The following is a 20,056-nucleotide window of genomic DNA, read 5'->3' on the forward strand; positions in this document are numbered from 1 at the left end:
TCACATTATTCATATTTTTTTTCCCATCTCCTCCGTCATCAAGCAATAAACCCCCCAGCTAGAGAGATTCAAAAGAGAAAATCTAATCCCCTAAACTTATCAATATTAACCAAGCCTTTCGTTCTAATTCTAATTGCTGACTCCTCACAACCATTGCCACTTGGAATCCCTACTCTACATCCAACACATTGACACAGAGACTATTGGAAGCAGCAGCCAAAATCAATAAATTGTCATTTGCCACTTGTGTAACCCGCATGTACTGGTTTTATTTGAAACCAGTATAGGTTTTTATCTTTGATTATTCTGATTTGGCTTAATTTCAGTTTGGGCCCCTGATATTTCAGAAATGTGCGATTTGCGTCCCCTGTGTTTAAAACGTGCGGTCAAGCTCCCTGACGTTTCTAAAACGTGCGATCGAAGCCCTTCCGTCCATATCCGTTTGGTTCAGTCTGTTGACCAAATGGAGTTGCGTCCACGTGCAATAAAACGAGCGAATTTACCCCCTGATCTTTCATCTTTGTGCAATTTTCCTCCCTAATGTTTAAAACGAGCAAATTTATTCCCTCGTGTTTCAATAAAATTTATAATAAAACAATTTAATTAAAAAACTAAATAATATCATAATATAACTAAATATAAATTATAAAAAATTCAAATCAATTCATCTTTTTGACCTGTAATCTCACTCTCTTCACCATAGCCATTTATGTGTTTTTTGTTTGTGCTGGATCTGTTTTTTCATGAAAGATAGATAGAAATGTGTGTGTTTGAAAGTGGAAGATGAACTAGGGAGAAAATTGTTATTACTATTCTTGATAAATGTGTTGTTTTGTTACCGAACATGAACTGAAGATTCAATTTTTTTTTCTTGAATTGTTGTTGATTTGAAACTGTTTCAGGTTGTGTTACTTTGATAATGAATGATTTGTTTTTATTCAAGATTAATGATATGCTTTTTTTCTGAAACAAATTAATGATTTTTTTTGTCACAATCTGTTAAAGATTTATTTTTTGAAATTCTGTTTTTAAATATTAGGGAGTCAAATTGCATAAAGATGAAAGATCAGGGAGTAAATTCGCTCGTTTTATTACACGTGGACGCAGCTCCGTTTGGTCAACAGACGAAGCCAAATGGATATGGACGGAAGGGCTTCGATCGCACGTTTTAGAAACGTCAGGGAGCTTGACCGCACGTTTTAAACACGGGGGACGCAAATCGCACATTTCTGAAACATTAGGGACCCAAATTGAAATTAAGCCTTCCGTTTTTTTAAATCAGTACATGGCTACACATACTGAATAATCGAAGATAAATGAGAACCTCCCAAACACCTAAAGCTCTCGTCCACCATCAAATCACCTCAAGCTCCCTCCTTGCTCTTGCAGTACGAGAATCAGAGTGCGATGGGGAAGAGGGAGATGACAAATCTGGGAGATAAGTAGCCTAGCCGCTCTATACCCAGTTCTGGTTTGGGAGGATGTGACGGAGAAGATGAAGCCATCGGGGGGAGCAGACCCAAGAACTGGTTGCTTAGTGAAGACATAAAGCACAATAAAATAAGTAGCTTTTAAGATTAAAGTTACTCAGATTTAACTTTTATGTTAGAGTTTTTGTTATGTTTTCCTTCATAAAAAATAAGTAAATTATAAGTAACTTTTATTTTGAGTAGTTTTTTTTAAAATTGTTTGGCCCAACTTTTACTTTTAAGCTACAAAAAAGTTGGGCCAAACACAACCTTAGTAAAATTTACAATATAAAAGTTATTAATAACTAATTCATATCATCATTAATGTAAAGGTCAAGGAAATTTACTTATGTATTAAATAACAGTATTAATTAATAAATTTTTTATATATAAAAATATTAATTTGTTTTTATTTTATTACTATAATTTTATTTCTTAAAAAATTTAATGGCGTCTTCAATGCAAAGTTCATGGCACTTTAACATATTTAATGTTTTTCTTTTATATGTGAGAAATTGAGAATTTGTAATTAATAATTAATATAACTAATAATATAATTTTTTTAACTAATTAATAGTGTCATTAATTTAAAATTCAAGGAAATTTTACTTATAGATACATGAATATAATATAATATAATATAAATAATTACTATAATTTTAATAGTATAATTATCTTTCTTAATTTATGATTAATAATTAAAATTTAAGTAATTTATATTTAATATTTTAGTTTTCTATATGAGATGAGATATTTGTAATTATTAGTTAATATAATTAATTGTTTCCTTTAAGAAATTAAAGGCGACTTCAATGCAAATATCAAGACACTTTTACATTTTTAATATTTTTCTTTTATATATGAGAAGTTGAGAATTAATAATTAATAATTAATATAACTAATAATATAAATTTATTTTTGACTAATTAATAATGTTATTAATGTAAAATTCAAGGAATTTTTTTTGTTGATATATGAATATATTATAATATATACTCTCTCCGTTCCCTATTATAAGTCACATTTTTTGAAAAAAATTTGTTACAAAATATAAGTCACTTTCTAATATCTAGGAAGCATTAAATAATTTTTTCCAAGTTCACCCTCACATTTAATATGAAAGAGATGATAAACTTTAGAAGTATTAACTTGGAGAGAGAAAATCATAGGAAAGTAAATAAGGGTAATCTAGGAAAGTAAATCATTTTTTTTACAAATTTATTACTAATAACTATTTTTCTTAATCTAAGAGAATTAGTTATTTGAGACTTATATATAGAAACGGAGGGAGTATAGTATAATCTAATATAATATAATATAATTAATTATGATGCTCCTTTGAGAGCGGAGTTGTGGGAGGCTCTTCCGAGTCTTCTTCCTAATCATGATGCTCCTTGGATGGTGTTAGGTGATTTTAATGCGTACTTAGAGGCGAGTGACAAGGCGGGGGGAGGTGCGTTGAATCTTCCTTCTATGCAGCGATTCCAGTCTTGTCTCACAGCTTGTGGCCTTTTTGATATGGGTTTTAAGGGCCCACCCTTCACCTGGGAGGGGAGGGGTGTGAGGGAGAGGATCGATAGAGGTGTCTGTAATACCCTTTGGCTGCACTACTTTCCAGAGGCGGTCATTCTTCATCTCCCTCAGTTGAAGTCTGATCATAAGCCTATTCTTATGGCATCTTCAGGCATTGTGGAGCAGCGTCACTTTGTGCGCCCGTTCAGGTTTCTGGCTAGCTGGTTAACTCATGATGATTTCCCCCGGGTGGTGGAGGAGTCTTGGCAGCGAGGTGACGACTGGCTTCATTCTTCTAATGGCTTCCGTGAGGATGTGCTTGTTTGGAACCAGGAGGTGTTTGGCAATATTCTCAAAAGAAAGAGGCGGTTGATTAGGAGGCTTGAGGGGATTAATCAGAGGCTTAGCATGGCTTTTGATAGGGGCCTTGATACCCTTCAGAGGTCTCTTTGGAAGGAGTATAACGCCGTCTTGGTTCAGGAGGAGCTCCTTTGGATGCAGAAATCGAGGTGTTTATGGCTCCAATTTGGAGATCGGAACACTTCCTTTTTCCATACAGCAACTCTGGTTCGTAGAAAGAGGAACAGAATTGAGGCTCTTTTGAATCAGGATGGTGATCTAATCACTGATTATAATGCTCTTAAGGAGCTTGCCTTTGTTTTTTTCAGGGATAGCTACATGGATGAGGGTGGTGGAGAGAGTCTTACTTGTTCTACGTCCTTTTCTCCCCTCCCTGCAGCTTTTCTGAATCACTTCCAAGCAGAGTTTGATGCTAGTGAGATTAAGGATGCAGTGTTCAGCATGGGTCCTCTCAAAGCCCCGGGCCCAGATGGGTTTCAACCTATCTTTTTTCACTCTCAATGGCATACTGTGGGTGACTCAACAGTTGATTTTGTCATGCGGTGTTTTGCGGACCCTTCTCGTATCAGCCAGGTGAATGAGACCTTGATTGTTCTGATACCTAAGATAGATAGTCCGGAGAGAATTACACATTATAGGCCCATGAGGATGCGCTGTGTCCGCTGTGCCAAGAGGAGCCGGAGACTACGCTCCATTTGTTTCGTGACTGTTGCAGAGTGCGACCTTTATGGCAGCAGCATGTTCGTCCTTCTATGCAGGCTTCCTTCTTTGAGTGTGACTTTCGACCATGGTTGCTGAATAATCTCCAGAATGATTCGCTGCAGCCACTATCGAGTGGGATATTCCTTAACTTTGGGCTTCTTCTTTGGTCGATCTGGTCGTGGCGCTCTAAGTTTGTTTTCCAGGGAATCACTTTTGACCTACACCATGTTTTCACTTCAGCCTTGAGACTTCAACTGGAGCACTCTCATAGCGTTTCGACTGTTCGTTCCTCTACTGTAGCTGGTAGTCGTAAGTACACTGTGCAGCAAATCCGTTGGGCACCCCCTCCACCCCAGTGGATTAAATGTAACACGGATGGTTCAGTGCGGGGCTCTTCGGGCTTGGCAACCAGTGGCGGGGTTTTCAGGGATGAGTTTGGTCAGTGGAAGCTTGGTTTCTGCAGGAATCTTGGTTCTTCCAATGTTTTATGGGCGGAGCTTTGGGGTATCTTCTCTGCTATTTCGCTTGCTTGGCGCAGGAGTTTCCCCAAAGTAATTATTGAGAGTGATTCCAGTGTTGCAGTTCAGCTTGTCACCCTTGGGTGTGACCCGTGGCATCCCTATGGTGGTCTTGTGGGGCAAATTCGAGCTTGGATGGAGAGAGCGTGGGAGGTTAGAGTTGTTCATGTGAGGCGGGAGGCCAATCAAGTTGCTGACTGCCTAGCTAATATGGCTCATGATTTAACTCTTGGGATTCATGTAATTGAGAGGGCTCCCCCTAACTGTTCGTCGCTGCTTCTGGCTGATGTTTCAGGGGTTTCTTTCCCCAGGTCTACTCGTGTGTAGTTTCTTTTTTCGGGCTTAAACCCTCCTTGTAACCAAAAAAAAAAATATAATATAATATAGCATTATATAATATAATATAATACAATATACTATTATATAATATTATATTAAATAATATTTATATTATAATATAATATAATAGAGTTCCATCTATTTTTTTAAAGCAAAATCTATATTGATATGAGGTTGAAGAAATAATCAGGACATACACCCTTTAAAAAGAGGAGCAAAAAGTAGCAATAGCAGAAAACATCTCTAAACACGAAAACACCAACCCGGAGAAACAAGACCTCAAAGCATATACAAGACCGCCTAGAGAACATTGAAAAGCCCCACAAGAGACCCCAAAAGCTCACAAAGACCCCAAACTCCAAGCAAAACCCAAAGACGCCCTCGACCGCAACTAAGGAGCCTGATGCGCTTTGATGTGAGTTGCAGTCTAGGATTGGACATAAATGTCTGAGCATTCACATTGTCGGCCTAGGTGTTTCTCCTTTCAGGATAACATTCACACCAAAAGGCTTAGAAAAATCCTCTAGCAACACCATCAGCTCTCTCCTTGTCGCCTTCATAATGCCTACATCGATTGACGCAGAAGCAGAGCAACTCGGGATGGCCCTGCTTCTTGCTTCCCGCTACCACCACCTTCTTAGGTCTACCCTAGCCTAAGGGATTTTCACAACATCCTCATGAACAAGTAATTCAACAGGAACATCAAGCACTGCCTCCACAACCTCAAGAGCAAGAACAACCCTGAAAGAGGGAGAGGGGGAGACAACAAATGGCTCAAAATAAGCAGAGGAAACAAGAAAATTCTCACCAACAATTTCAGGAAATAACATCAAGGGAGGAAAGCTAGGATCTGCCGAGCATCCTCTATCAAGACCTGCGAACATCAAATCTTCATGTTCAGAGAAGTCCATCGTTGCTTGATCCTCCTCTTCTCCAAAAGTGGCATTAACTCCTTCAGCCAGGCGAAACCCATTGAGAAGGTTGGTTGGTTGAGATGCCACCTCCAGCAAAAAAAACCTAACATACTTGAACCTCTACATCCTTCCAGTCTTCCTCTACCTCTGGATAAAAGGTTAACAACCCTCCCAAATTGAGTAAACAACCCACGAACCTTTTGATATCCGATGCAATCTGAGATGCCATCAACAAAGAGGATGAAGATAGAGCAAGGAGAAAGGTTTTTCTCCTCCCTCCTTTTTGGATCACCGTCCCCGTTTCGCACTGCATCCTTGACTGAAAGACATTTCTTCTTTCTCCGATCTGATTCGTCGTCGGGGTTCCTTGGATCACCCTTGGCTTAGGGGCTTTTCACTGTCAAGCGAGCAGGACCGTCATCGTCGCTGGTATTATCTCCTCCATTTGTTCATTTTTTTGGTGGTCTTCTCTCTTTTTGTTGCAGTAGACCACTCGTGCTTGTTTTCTCTCGTAGCGTGTCTTGCGCTATGGCATTTTAGGTATATAAACTTTTACTAAAAAAACATATATTATGTTATATTAGGTATGGGTACGCAGTATATCGCGTGGGTATGTACTGGATGCATAACATAGTGGATTTTCAAACAAAATAAAGGGTGCTTTAGAGAATTTTCAAAAAAAGAAACAATGTTATTAATCTCATGTTAAAGGTGTTTGTGTATCTCAACTTCTAGGTGATTCGAAATTAAAATTTTCACTCAGTTTGATTAGTTTATTGAATATATATTTTAGGATGTTACATTTTGTTAGGAATTAGGGTTATGTTTAAAGTTAGGGCTCAATATAGAGTGTGGCCACATCCAGATATACTTTCAGTAGTACTTTATACTACATGTTGTACTTCTCTCTCTCAATCTTTTCTCTATTACATGGTATTAAGAGACTATGTTCTCAACAAACCTAGGCCAACAACCTCTCGGAAAAAAAACTTGAAAATTCAGAGGTATTTCTCAAGTATTTTGTGGTACTCCATGGATACTTAATACCAAAATTTGCATCAATTTTTTTTTACCTTTTCTTTCAAACATTAGGCTTACTGATTACTCACAAAAAAACAAAAACCTCACACATTCTCTCTTGCTTGCTTTTCCTCTTCCTTCCTTCCTCCCTTAACCCCCACCCTTATCCCTCGTATATATGTCATCTATTGACAAGTGTTTGCCTTGTTATTCTATAATATATTGTATATAAATGTAATTGTTGATCTTAGTTGTCCTTTTTATTTATTTGATTTTAGTACTATGAGTTTGCTCTTTTTTTTTTCAGTTGATCTTGCTAATATGATTGTTAGGTTGAACGAACAAATCGTAATCTTCTTTTATGTTATATTACTCAAATGTGAATTTGATTTGCACTATCTATTATGCAAATTTGAATAAGGTTATATAGAATTATATTTTTTTTATATGCGCGTGTGTTTTTTTTTTCCCGAAAGCATAACTTGAATTCATGAAAAATAATAGTTGCGAGACCTACTCTCTCATATGAGTGATGAACTATACATCGAAACAAAAACAACTCAAATCTAACAAAAATAAACCACACAATGCAACCCTAAAAGCAACACTGAAAGCAAACAACAAAAAGAAAACAATCCAAGCCAATAAACCCTATTGCCTCAAGAGGCCCTAAACTTATTGGCGTGTGTGTGTGTTTGTCTGTCCACATCCTTACTTGTAACTTGGACTTTTCAAAATTCTTGTGGAGTATTTGTATCTCTATCTTTAACGAGTAACAATATCGTAATCATATATGTTCAACTTAGCATATCAAATCCTAATCCTGAGTTGAATATAAACAATCTTTTTTGCTCATTTGTTGGGATCATCGTTCCACTCCTCCTCCTTCTTCTTCCACCTTAAAATATCATTATTTGTCTTCACTTTAATTTTCTACTGCCAATTTTCCTTATGATTTTTACTCCGCATCTTGGCTTTATTTGATTAGAGCTAACTACTCTATTGATAAATTTTACATTATTCTTCCTATCTCTTTTGTAGGTTTGCTCGATGAATTCGTTGGTTTAGCTTCATCTTCATCTCCATCTTTATGTAAAGGACAATCTCGTTATGGCTCGAATTCACATATCTCTCCCTCTGTGTTGAACCATCTCTCCTCAATAAAACTTTGATTCTCATTCTCTTAGCTCCAACTTTGAAGGTGACTACAAAGATTTTTGAGATGACGCGCGATGTTCAATTTTCTTTAAGCCTTTTTTTTAACAATTTCATTGTCTAATTTTTATGTCCATCCATTTCTAGTAGGTCGTTATCATGGTAAGATGTTTAAAATAAATTCCAACTATGACATTTACAACTTAAATGCTACCAAGTTTAAATTAGTATGATTTAGTGTGAAATTTAATTCAATAGTTAGTGTTGTTACCCTAATGCAGCCTTTGTAATACATGAATTTTGATAGATTTTAGTTTAATAGATTAAAGCTCTAGTAGGATGATTGGTAGTTAGAACCGATGCCTGATTTCATATATATTCTTTACATGATTGCTTTCACTAGTTGCTAGTAACATTTTACGTTGATAATCACATGTGAACGAAATATATAGTACATTTTTTATTAGCATGAAATAATTCTACCACTTTTTACTAGGAGTAGCCTTTTTAGTGCTAGATGAACGTAAAGTAAGGACTTTTGTGCAATGTTGAAAGGGCCCTAATGTAATAGGATTGTTCGTATTGTTACAACCAAATAAATGATTCTCTCAATGCTTTAGTACTTCTTGTTATATGGTATTATAAACTTTAGTTTTCACAAAGTAAAGAATTATATGAAGATGGGGCCGTCTTGGTGTGTTTTAATTTTTTTTATGGTACTCTTCTTCCTCGTATCCTTACTGACAAGAGAAAGTGGATTTTTTTTTTTGTCTTAAAGAGATTGACATCCCTTTTAATTTTACTGGGAGGTTGTTTAAATGACCCATGAGAAAGTTTGAGTTAAATAACTCATCTTTTAATCACATTAGAGATATGTGAGTTAGAAATAAATTAATAATAAAATATAGAAATTCTAACTCATTTATCTTCAATATGATTGGATGATGGGTTACTTAACCCAAACTTTCTTATAAGTAATCTAGACAACCCTAAAACTAAAACTGTAGGAATGATTTGTCATCTTGAATAAGTTTGACCCATCTAAAATTGTACACTATTAATTTTTTGTGTATGCCATTAATGAAAGAGTTTTTTTACTTGAATAAAAATATTAAATGCAAAATTAACTTTAATAAATATCGAATTTAATACTATTGCTCAAGTCAAATAACTATATATAATATGTTCAATAATTATAATATTTAGTAATTAAAATATTTATATAAATTAAATAAATTATAATAAATATTTATAATATACTTATTATATTTAATTTTTTGTACATTGAAAAGATAAAATGCACCATCTAGATATTTATCCCTTGACCTTCCCCACCCAACCCACATCTCTTACCGCTTGATGAGTTATCATTTGGAGACACTTACTATACTTAATTAATTTGGTACAAAAATTCTCTTGTGTTTTCAAAAATAAAATTAGTATAGAAATTCATTTTAAGTTGATTTTATATTTAATATCCTAATATATATACTAAAATATTAAATACAAAATTAAATAATTATATTTCCATGATATATATTAATTAAACAGAATACATAATTTTCTTCAAAAATATTTCTTCAGTTTATATTGTTTTTTTTAGATAAGTCAAATTTTGTATTAATAGGGAGTACAAAGTTTGTATTGTAATTATCAAATATAGTATGATTTTCTTACGTTAAAAAGCTGTATTTTAAAAAATATTATAATTATGAAATAATATTTTTTTGTTATTTGACTTGAGAAATAGTATTAAATGGTATAAATATGTCATAAATTTAACTTAAATAATAATATTAAATGCAACATTAATTAAATATAACACATTAATGTGTTGTGAAAATGCTAATTAGTTCACACTTCATAGCAATAAGATATAACATAACTGGTAGATAATAAAACTTCTTAAGCATCTAGTTCGGAGTTTGATTTCTGTCTTATTATTTAGGTACTTTATTTGTGCCGTAACATTCTTGTTATTAATCAGAATAAGAAATTTTAATTTTCAATTTTTTATAGCATATTACACGTTATTTGTAATTAATGTAGTATCAGCCATTGTTATTTATGTTAGCTTTATGTTTAATAAATTTAGCATTTACTTTTCTTCAAGTCAAATAACTATATTTATTAGTAGTAATTATTTAATAACTACTATAATATATAATAATTACAGTACTACATATGATATTCTTTTAACATAACTAATTACCTTTCTTTCGAAAAAATAACATAATTTTTTTTTGAATTTTTCTTAAAACATTTATTAAAAAATTCAATACTAAATTGATTTGAATAAATTTAAAATGTACTATTGATATTTTAGCACTAAAACAAATATGTATTATTTATAAATATTAATTACATTATATTAAATTTGGAAAAAGTTTTGGTGGTTATATACATTATATTAAGTATTTTTTCTTAATTTTCAATAAAAATCTCTGTTTTAGAAAAAAAATTAAATATTTTAATGTGTATTTAATTTACATTTATTGTATTTTAAATTTTAAATTTAATAAATAATAGAATTTAATATATTTTTATATTGTAAACAATTGAAATATTTTAAGATATTATTTTTTATTATTCTGAAATATTATAATATAAAATATAATAAACTATTTTTTTTGAAATATAAAATATAATAAAGTAGAAATAGAATTTTTTTTATCCTTTTAATTAACCACATATGTATGTTAGTGTGAGGCAGTTCTACTATTCTTAGTCAACTATAGTAATTTGTCAGTTGGAAAACACCGAACAAAAATAGAAACAGTATAAACAAGTCAATATTGATGGTGGCGCACAGACTCTTAACCTGCGTCGGTCCCACCATAGCTAACCCAAACCCCTATTTATACTCGCATACACCACGTACCCATTTCACTCTTTTCTCTCTCCGAATTCTAACTTTCTGCTTCTTCTTCAGGACGGATACTCAAACCGTCGCTGCCTCTTCATTCTCACCGCTGATCGGTTCTTGTGCTCTCTTCAAATCCACTGTTGTAACGGTGCAATTCGAGGAAATGCTCTTGTGATTTCGGTGGACCTTGTGCTTCCAGGAAATAAAAACACATTAGGCGTTTATTGCACTTCAATTTCAATACTTTAGGGTTTTGGTTTTTATGGCAGGTGAGGACGTGGACTTTGCGAAGTTGTTCGCTACCAACAACTCCGATGATGATGGCATGTCTAACATTGATTTTCAAAGCGGTTTGAACTTCCTCAACATGGACGACCATTATGACGCTCTTAAGGAGGTAGATTTTCTTTTTGCTGCAAAAATTTGACCAATTGGTTTGCGAAAACTAGGAATGAACCGAATCGATTTGCTGCATTGAAGTGGAATTGAACCGCCCCAATGACGTTCCTTCCTTGTAGTTAAATATTTTTCTTGCTCTTCTTTATTTGAATGGTTTTTGTGGGAGAAGAGATGAACTAATCTGAAGCTTCTCTGCATGTAGGTTCATGCATTGATTTTTCAATGTGGATGACAAAACTTTGGTTTTTTTTTTTCTTTTTTTTTTTTACATTTTCAATTTCCCCATTTTTTCTGAGATATCTCCATGGAAATGTTGGCGAATTTGCATGTATTTGTTCATTCGAAATATTTTTTTTTGCTCCATCGAAAAACGTTCATTCGAAATAATGTGGCATGTCTAATCATCCTTTTACTCTGTGCAAATTTTGTAAAATAAAATCCGGAAGGATAATTATTAATTTATATGTCACTTATTTCATATTTTTATTAAATTCCCATATTCTTATCTCTCTTGGTGATATTTTAAGGCAATTTATTTGGTTCTCTAAAAGTGAAAGGACTCCACACCTTTAATCACGTTTTTCCATAATTAACTTTTTTTAAACTTATAATTTTATTCTTTGTATGCTTAAAAATGAACCAAAAGATTATTCCACTTAACAAAAAAAAAATTATGAACTAAATGATACTATACCCTCCCATTTTCAAGTAAGGCCCATATTTTAGTTAAAACTTAAAAAGGTTTGCCCTATTTATTTATTATATTTGAAATTTCTAGTTTATTCTTCATGTAAAAAAAATTATTCTTCTTCTCTGAGACAACACTCACCGATCCACTGGACAATGAGAAATGCACCAATTATTTTTATAAGTGATTGCCGTTGCAGATAATTAGTCAATTTTATTTTCGTTCTATTTCCATGTTGATTGGTGGGAGTGTGTTCTAACTCCAATTTCAATACCGAAAGGGGCTTTTGCATTTTTCTTGGTGATTATGTGTTATTTTATCTTTATAATATTTTTTAATTTTACGCATTCCAGATGATTTTATTTTTGGGCATTTTTTTCCCAATGCTTACCAAATTACCAATTTACCTTTATGCTAAATTATAATTTTCTGGATATCATAGGTGAATGGTCCTGATCCTGAAAATTGTGCATCAAAAAATGCTCCACCTAATGAGTCTGGCATCCTTGATACTTCTCAGATTCACCAAGGTATGTAATCTTCTGTTATTTTTCCTAGTAATTACTGCTTGTACTTGTTGGTTTTGCAATTGGTCTGTTGATCATGAAAAGTAGTCATCTGGTTGAGTTAGTTTTGAATCATGGACATAATGTGTAATTGCTGAGATATTCTTATCTTACATGCATGTTCTTTGCCTATTTCATTAGTGCCTCAAGTGTTAGAAGAACCTCATTTCTCTGGGTTGGATTTAGTCAATTCGGGCACAAGGTGGTCTCCATTCTGTTTAGATGTATCAGATTCCTGGGCCGGAGGTTCCGATTCTTTATTTGATTCTGCAGTAAAATCTTTGCGTGACGACCGTAAACATGAAAACCTGGGACCTCAATCTCTGGCTTGCTCTTCACCGGGTGATTTCTTCGGGGACGCGTTCTCTTTTGGTGAAGATGATGAGATTTGCCCGAAAGAAAGGACCGGAGTTTCTAGCCGCGAGATACCTGCTAATGGTGTGGAATCTAGTCCCCTTGAGGCACATTCATATGGAGATAACTTGAATTTTGGTACATGGAGAGGTGAAAATGAGAGCCAACTCAAGCATGTGGGAGAGAATGCTGAATCTGAAAGTATGTAAAATCTTTACTAGTTTAGACTAAGACATTGACATTGACATTTGTGTCACTCAAATTTTACTTTAATTCATTGTGCATATGAAATTTATGTAACAGTCTGATATGTTTTCCACTTGCAGATGCTTCACTCAGCTCTATCATTCGGAATGGTGAACTGAATTTTGAAGGTTGTGTTAAAAACATCATTGGGGGGAATTCTGGGAATCAGGAAAATGGCTCGTATACCAATTTTGAAAATTCAGTCATGGATGCTGATAGATCTTTTCCTGTTGCATCTTCAGCTAATTCTACTGTTGGTCAAGATTCCCGTGTTCCTGATAATTTTATTGATTGCCAGCTATCTTCAAATTGTTACCTGGGAACATATGGTAGACCCGTTGTTTCTGACTCATCTATTCGTATATTGCCCTCTCAACCATGGACAAATGAAGAAATGATGAGTAACATGAAGGCTGAAAATGGGAAGTTCAATGCTGATATGGCATCGACACATATGAGTCGTGGCATGCACTCAAGCACTACTGGGGATATATCTTATCAAGATGGTCAAATTGTGTTAGCAGATAGTGGTTATCCATCTTTTTCTTCTGGTAATGTTATCTTCAATGGTGAGATTTCAATGCCGCTCTCAACCTACATGTCAAGTAGAGACCAATCATTTTATGTAAAAGCTGAAAGAAAACAACAGATTACACCTTACCAAAATAACTTTCACAATGGTGCTGCTGAGTTAAATGTAGGCCAAGAGGTGAAGCAATTAACTAGTGTTTTTCCTTCAATGGGGTATCAGAGTAATGAATGTTTTAAGAATGAGGACACTTATGCAGTTCAAACATCTGCAGTATCCAATAATTATCAGCATATCATTGATGGAACTAATAGTAATTTTGAAGGAAGCGTGGGGAATTTGAATTTAAAAGTTGTAGATAGATCATTGCCCCATGCTCGAGCTCCAATTGCTAGTGAGAATCAGTTTGCTCGTGTTAAGAGAAGAGACAAGGAAATTATTCAACATAAACATGTTGATTCTGAAAAAGTCGGGAATTCTCTTAATATATCTCAATCTTCTAAACAAGTTAATTCCCAGCTCAATATGGTTGGAAGCAACAGACGGAAGGCATGTGATGAGAGAAATATATTACAAGTTGCTTTGCAGGTTGGCACCTTTATTTTAAGGGTTTTTATAATTTTTATCCTTGATGGCTAATTTCATATGTGTGAATGTTCTTTGTCCATAACACAATTCTTCGGTGGTTTATTGCAGGTTTTGTCTCAGCCAAAATCAGAAGTTAGCTTACCAGATGGGTTGTTGGCAGTTCCTCTGTTAAGACATCAGGTAATTTTTCTTGTCCAATCTTTTAATGTATGAGATCGGGTATCTTCTTCAAAAACACTGTGGTGTGCATGTCTTTTGTGTAGCATTTTTCAAGCTAAAGTTGATCAGGGTCTTGATGTCTTCGCCTTGAGTTTGGCATTCAACTTTCATGATTTATCTAATAATTGAATGTATCATATCATTAATTATGCTATGGCATACTGTTGTTACTGACTTCTGTGAACTTGTTATCTTCAAAGATGTGGAAGGTGTCATTATGTTCAATCTAGTTGCCACCTATTTTGATTGAATTCCTTGACAGATTGTTCATTGATTTTCTCCTCTTACAATAGAACAAATCCAATTTCCCATGGGTATAAACTGTTCAGGAAAGAAAATTAAAAACTGCATGTCTTGTTTGGAAATTATGCCTAGTTGGATAATTGGACCAGAACTCTGGTGTACTGGCTTGCTAAGTCTAATTCTGACTCCTGAGTCCTGACTTGGGCCTTTGTATCCCATTTTTCCTGAGATATTTTCATAACTTGCTACCTCTGTATATTTGGGGCATGTCCAATATTGCAACTAATGCTAGCTGTCCTGGACAGAGAATTGCTTTATCATGGATGGTTCAGAAGGAAACATCATGTTCATATTGCTCAGGAGGAATTCTTGCAGATGATCAGGTCAGCTTCTTGCAGTTTTAATATGGGATGATAACTAATTTACGAGGATGTTATTTCCTCATGCCCTATTGATTCCAATTCTTCTCTCTTGTAGGGACTTGGAAAAACGGTGACAACTATTGCATTAATATTAAAGCAAAGACCTCCAGCACTTACTGTGTGCCCTAATGTCCAAAAAGGTGAATTAGAAGCTTCCAATCTGAGCATGAATTTGTTGGAACAAGAAAAGGGAGGGCCATCTGCTGGGACCCTTATTGTTTGTCCCACTTCTGTCCTGCGCCAATGGGCCGAGGAGTTGCAAAATAAAGTAACCAGCCAAGCAAATCTCTCAGTGCTAGTGTACCATGGACGTAATCGAACAAAAGATCCTTATGAGGTGGCTAAGTATGATGTTGTCCTGACAACTTATGCCATTGTCAGCTTGGAGGTCCCTAAGCAGCCTATAGTTAACAAAGATGGTGAAGAAAAAGGAATTTTTGAAGATTATGCTCTACCAAGTAGGAAAAGGAAATACCCTTCTAATTCAGATATGAGTGGCAAGAAGGAATTGGATAGCACAATGCTTGAGGCTGTTTCCCAGCCTCTTGCAAAGGTGGCATGGTTTAGGGTTGTTCTGGATGAGGCCCAGAGTATAAAGAATCGCAAAACTCAATTTGCAAGTGCATGTTCGGATCTTCATGCTAAGCGTAGATGGTGTTTATCAGGAACTCCCATCCAGAATTCAATTGATGATCTCTATAGTTACTTCAAATTTCTAAGATATTCTCCTTATGATGTCTATCCATCATTTTGTGCTACAATTAAGATCCCAATTAGCAGAAGTCCAACAACAGGGTATAGAAAGCTACAAGCTGTCTTGAATACAATTATGTTACGTCGGACTAAAGGTTAGATTTGAAATTTGAACGTAAGAATCTGACATCATCAAATACTGGGCTATAATTATTAGTTAGTTCCTTAGTTTTCCCTCCTAGTCCTAGAGTATATAATCCATTTCACCTTCCAGTATGTTTATCTCTTCAATTTGGTGTTTCCATGTTTTAATAATTTTATAGAATTTTAGGAATAGTGTTTCACCATGCATTTCCTTTAGAAGTTTCCTTTCCTTGTATTGTTAGTGATCGCATTTGTGTTAGCTTATTCAACTAAACAATCATCAGTTGCATTAGTTTGAAATTTCCTTGTAACTATGTGATGGTGATAATTTTCTGTAGGCACACTTCTGGATGGGGAACCTATTATTTCCTTGCCGCCTAAATTTGTAAAGCTGGAAAAAGTTGATTTTTCAAGGGAGGAACATGGTTTTTATTTAAAACTAGAGGCTGATTCACGTGCACAGTTTAAGGTATTGACTTTAGAAAGGAATCTTATGGGATTCAGATAATCTTTATATTGTTTTTAATGTGGTTGTTCTCTTTATCTCAACTCAAATCAAGTGGGAACGTTTAATGATAATATTGCTCATTCAAGTCTTGTTCAACTCCAATCTTGACATGGGTGTGAATGTGTGATGTGATGACTTGTCAGAAATATGCTGATGCTGGAACTGTCCTGCAAAATTATAGCAACATTTTGCAGATGCTTCTGCACCTTAGACAAGCTTGTGATCACCCTCTGCTTGTCAAGCCATACAATTCTAGTTCTCTATGGAGATCTTCAGTTGAGATGGCAGAGAATCTTCCCCAGGAAAAACAAATATCTCTTTCGAAATGTTTAGAGGCTTCCTTGGCTCTCTGCGTCATTTGTAATGTATGTATAACATCCTTCACTATTTATAAATATGGATTCATGTAGCTGCATTTGTGTTCATTATTACTAATTTGTTTTCTTGGGCATCTCAAGATCTTGCGGTGTTCTTTTTGGATAGGGGTTAGAGTATTTGAAAAAAGTATACTTGAGTGTAAAGTGAAATCAACTTCGATTATATTATATAATTGCTAGATCATGCTCATTTTCCACATTTATTAGCAAAGTATATTTGTCCTCCCTGACTCCTTATTCTTCATTTTATATCGCTTTTTTCTGAACAGGATCCTCCTGAAGATGCTGTTGTTTCAGTTTGCGGTCATGTTTTCTGTAACCAGTGCATCTATGACCGTCTTAGCGGCAATGACAAGCAGTGCCCTGCTACAAATTGCAAAGGTCGACTGAACACAGCTTCAGTGTTTTCTAACGCCACACTGAGCAATTGTTTTTCCAACCAGGATTGTGATAATTCACCTTGTTGCTCTGGTTGTGAAGTGGAAGAATCTGAACCATGGTCTCGAAGCCAATCATATGAATCTTCAAAAATGAAGGCTGCGCTGAAAGTTTTGAAATCAAGTAAGCCACAACACCATACATCAGAAGGTTTTTCTGCGTATAACAGTTCCATGGAAAATAATGTCTGTCCTAAGAACTTCTCTACTGCTAACAATGCGAAATTCTTGATAGATTCTCCGGAGTGTCAAATTTTGTATGGGAATAGAAGTGTTGAATGATAAGAAACCGAGAGACAATAGTAGACCAAATCCATGTAGGCATTATATAATAGGCACCATTAAGATTCAATAAATACAAAGTATCCTAGAAATAATATATTTCCCTATTTACTTGATTACTTCCCTATTTACACGATTAGGTTACCAATAACCATAAATAAAACATATCCTACTTATTCACAAGATATCTAACAAGAAGCTTTACTGATTTAGGTACTGTTGAAGGGGAGAAAGCGATAGTCTTCACTCAGTGGACGAGTATGCTGGATTTACTAGGAGTGTCTCTTAAGAATTCTTCCATTCAGTATAGAAGGCTTGATGGAAATATGTCAGTTGCTGCAAGAGACAAGGCCATTAAAGATTTTAACGTCCTTCCTGAGGTTTGTAAAGTCGTAGATCCCTCTATATCGTGATGGAATTTCTAGATTTGTTAGCCATGATATTGCAAAGGATATACATTGATTACTAACCATTGTTTTACATGTCTTGTAGGTTTCAGTTATGATTATGTGTTTGAAGGCTGCCAGTCTTGGCCTAAACTTGATTGTAGCCTCTCATGTTCTTATGCTAGATTTATGGTGGAATCCTACAACTGAAGATCAAGCAATAGATAGAGCACATCGAATTGGGCAGACTCGTCCTGTCACTGTTGTGCGATTAACTGTGAGAGATACAGTTGAAGATCGTATTCTTGCACTGCAGGTAATTTTTTGTGCCATTAAAAGTTTGTTTTTATTACTTTATATTGTTTTCAATGAGATATGATTTATATGGTTCTAGTTAACACTGAAGGGGCAGGATGCTGTCTAAAACAAATCTATTACTTAAATGTTTGATAGTGTGCCTATGGTTGATTTATTGGATTGAATTTTTTTATTTTGTGGACAGTTACTAATAGAAATAAATGTTTATGGAATGAAATTATAATGCTTTTGAAGTCGAACAATCAATGACATCTATAATTTTATATGGAAATGCCTTGATAACAATCAGTTCACACACAATGACTTTTCTGAGTTGAAATTCTTGAAATATATTCTTTCTACTTATAAATGGGGTTTTTGAGCTGAATAATGTGTGTGATTTTATGCTTAACAACTTTGTTAGACAATGCCACTCTATTTGGGTTAACAAACACCTATACTAACAAGATTTTTAGGTTGTAAATTTCATTGGATGATTTTAGAAGTTAATTAAAAGGTAAATTGTAGTTTTGGCTCATGCAAGAAAATCTATTTTATGTACTTGCAGGAAAAGAAACGAAAGGTGGTTGCACATGCATTTGGGGAGAATGATACTGGTGGTCGTCAGAGTCAACTTACTGTGGATGAATTGAAATGTTTGTTCAAGATATGATTTGAGGTATACTTAGTTAAATGTAAAATTTTAAAAATGATTTAATTTATAACTGACAATGTAAAGAGTTTTACACATGCATCTAATCACATTTCTCAATTTTCATTTTAAATATTTTAAATTTAAATTTAATTATGACATGATAAATGACTTACACATGCATCCAATCACATTGTGTAGATTTTTTTACACTGTCAATGCATACATAGTAATTAAATTTGTTGAACTTCTTGGATTGGTTCATTTGGGGCTGGTGAACATTGTAGATAAACCTTTAAGGCGGCTGCAAAAGAAACAAGACATTTTATTCTATTGACGCTTGATAGGAAGATTAATCTAATATTTTTACAGATAGGTTAAAGATGTTTCATTTCTTGACCTAAAAAATTTAGTTTAATCTCCGACATTTCTATTTGATATAGAGAGCAGTAGAACAGAATATAGCAGCAAAGAAGATTTTATGTATCTGGGACATTCTTAAGCAATTTTGGAGGTTGTTTTCTCTGGAGATTGAAGAAGATGGAGTCCTAGTGCGCTTTGAAGCTTTGAAGACTTTTTCATCTTGAATTTGTCTTTGGATTATGGAAGCCATGCTAGGCTAAAACTCTTAAGTATTTGGGGTTGATTGATTTATCTTACTTTATGTTTTGAATTTCCTTTGTACTCATGGAGTAGTAGTTATATCTATGAATTTCTCATCCTTCATAATTGAACCCAAACGACATATTATTTTGCTATTTTGTATATGATTAGGAGATCAATAGGAAATATGGAACTGGTGAGAAGAAATTGATTGGGAACTGGTGAGAAGAAATCGATTGGAAACGCCTACGCCTTAGACATGAGGGTAACTTTTAATTGTGTTGCCTAGTAACTAAGAACAATAATTATCTAATTAAATTCGTCTAGGAACTATGACATTAGTATTACCAGTTTAATTGGAAGCTCTGCGTAATTAAGAAATTATCACGTAGAAACCTAGGGAAGCACTATAGATAGAATAGTTAATTCTTGAGCCCTTTTGTCCTTTATGAATATAAATTAGATTGACGACATCGTACCTATGTACCATTCTTTGTAACTGTTGATATTTATCATAACTGTGTTTTGGGAATTATAATTTAAGCAATTATTTGGCTCACGACATTTA

At 34.3% G+C, this 20,056-nt stretch overlaps 1 protein-coding gene across 1 annotated transcript; it reads left to right on the forward strand.

The window, feature by feature from the left end:
* The first annotated feature begins 11,117 nt into the window (after positions 1-11,117).
* LOC130712183 (helicase-like transcription factor CHR28) lies at positions 11,118-19,707 on the forward strand. Its single transcript, XM_057562020.1, has 15 exons — positions 11,118-11,252; positions 12,150-12,242; positions 12,385-12,472; positions 12,650-13,063; positions 13,189-14,225; positions 14,334-14,405; positions 14,993-15,070; positions 15,165-15,957; positions 16,285-16,415; positions 16,598-16,819; positions 17,101-17,392; positions 17,764-17,930; positions 18,043-18,252; positions 18,802-18,912; positions 19,329-19,707. Exons 1-14 carry the CDS (start codon positions 11,118-11,120, stop codon positions 18,904-18,906), a joined length of 3,837 nt encoding a protein of 1,278 aa, XP_057418003.1. The 3' UTR covers positions 18,907-18,912; positions 19,329-19,707.
* The last annotated feature ends 349 nt before the right edge of the window (positions 19,708-20,056 follow it).

The sequence above is a fragment of the Lotus japonicus genome, chromosome 4 (genome assembly GCF_012489685.1).
Source record: "Lotus japonicus ecotype B-129 chromosome 4, LjGifu_v1.2".
In the NCBI taxonomy this organism is placed as follows: domain Eukaryota; kingdom Viridiplantae; phylum Streptophyta; class Magnoliopsida; order Fabales; family Fabaceae; genus Lotus; species Lotus japonicus.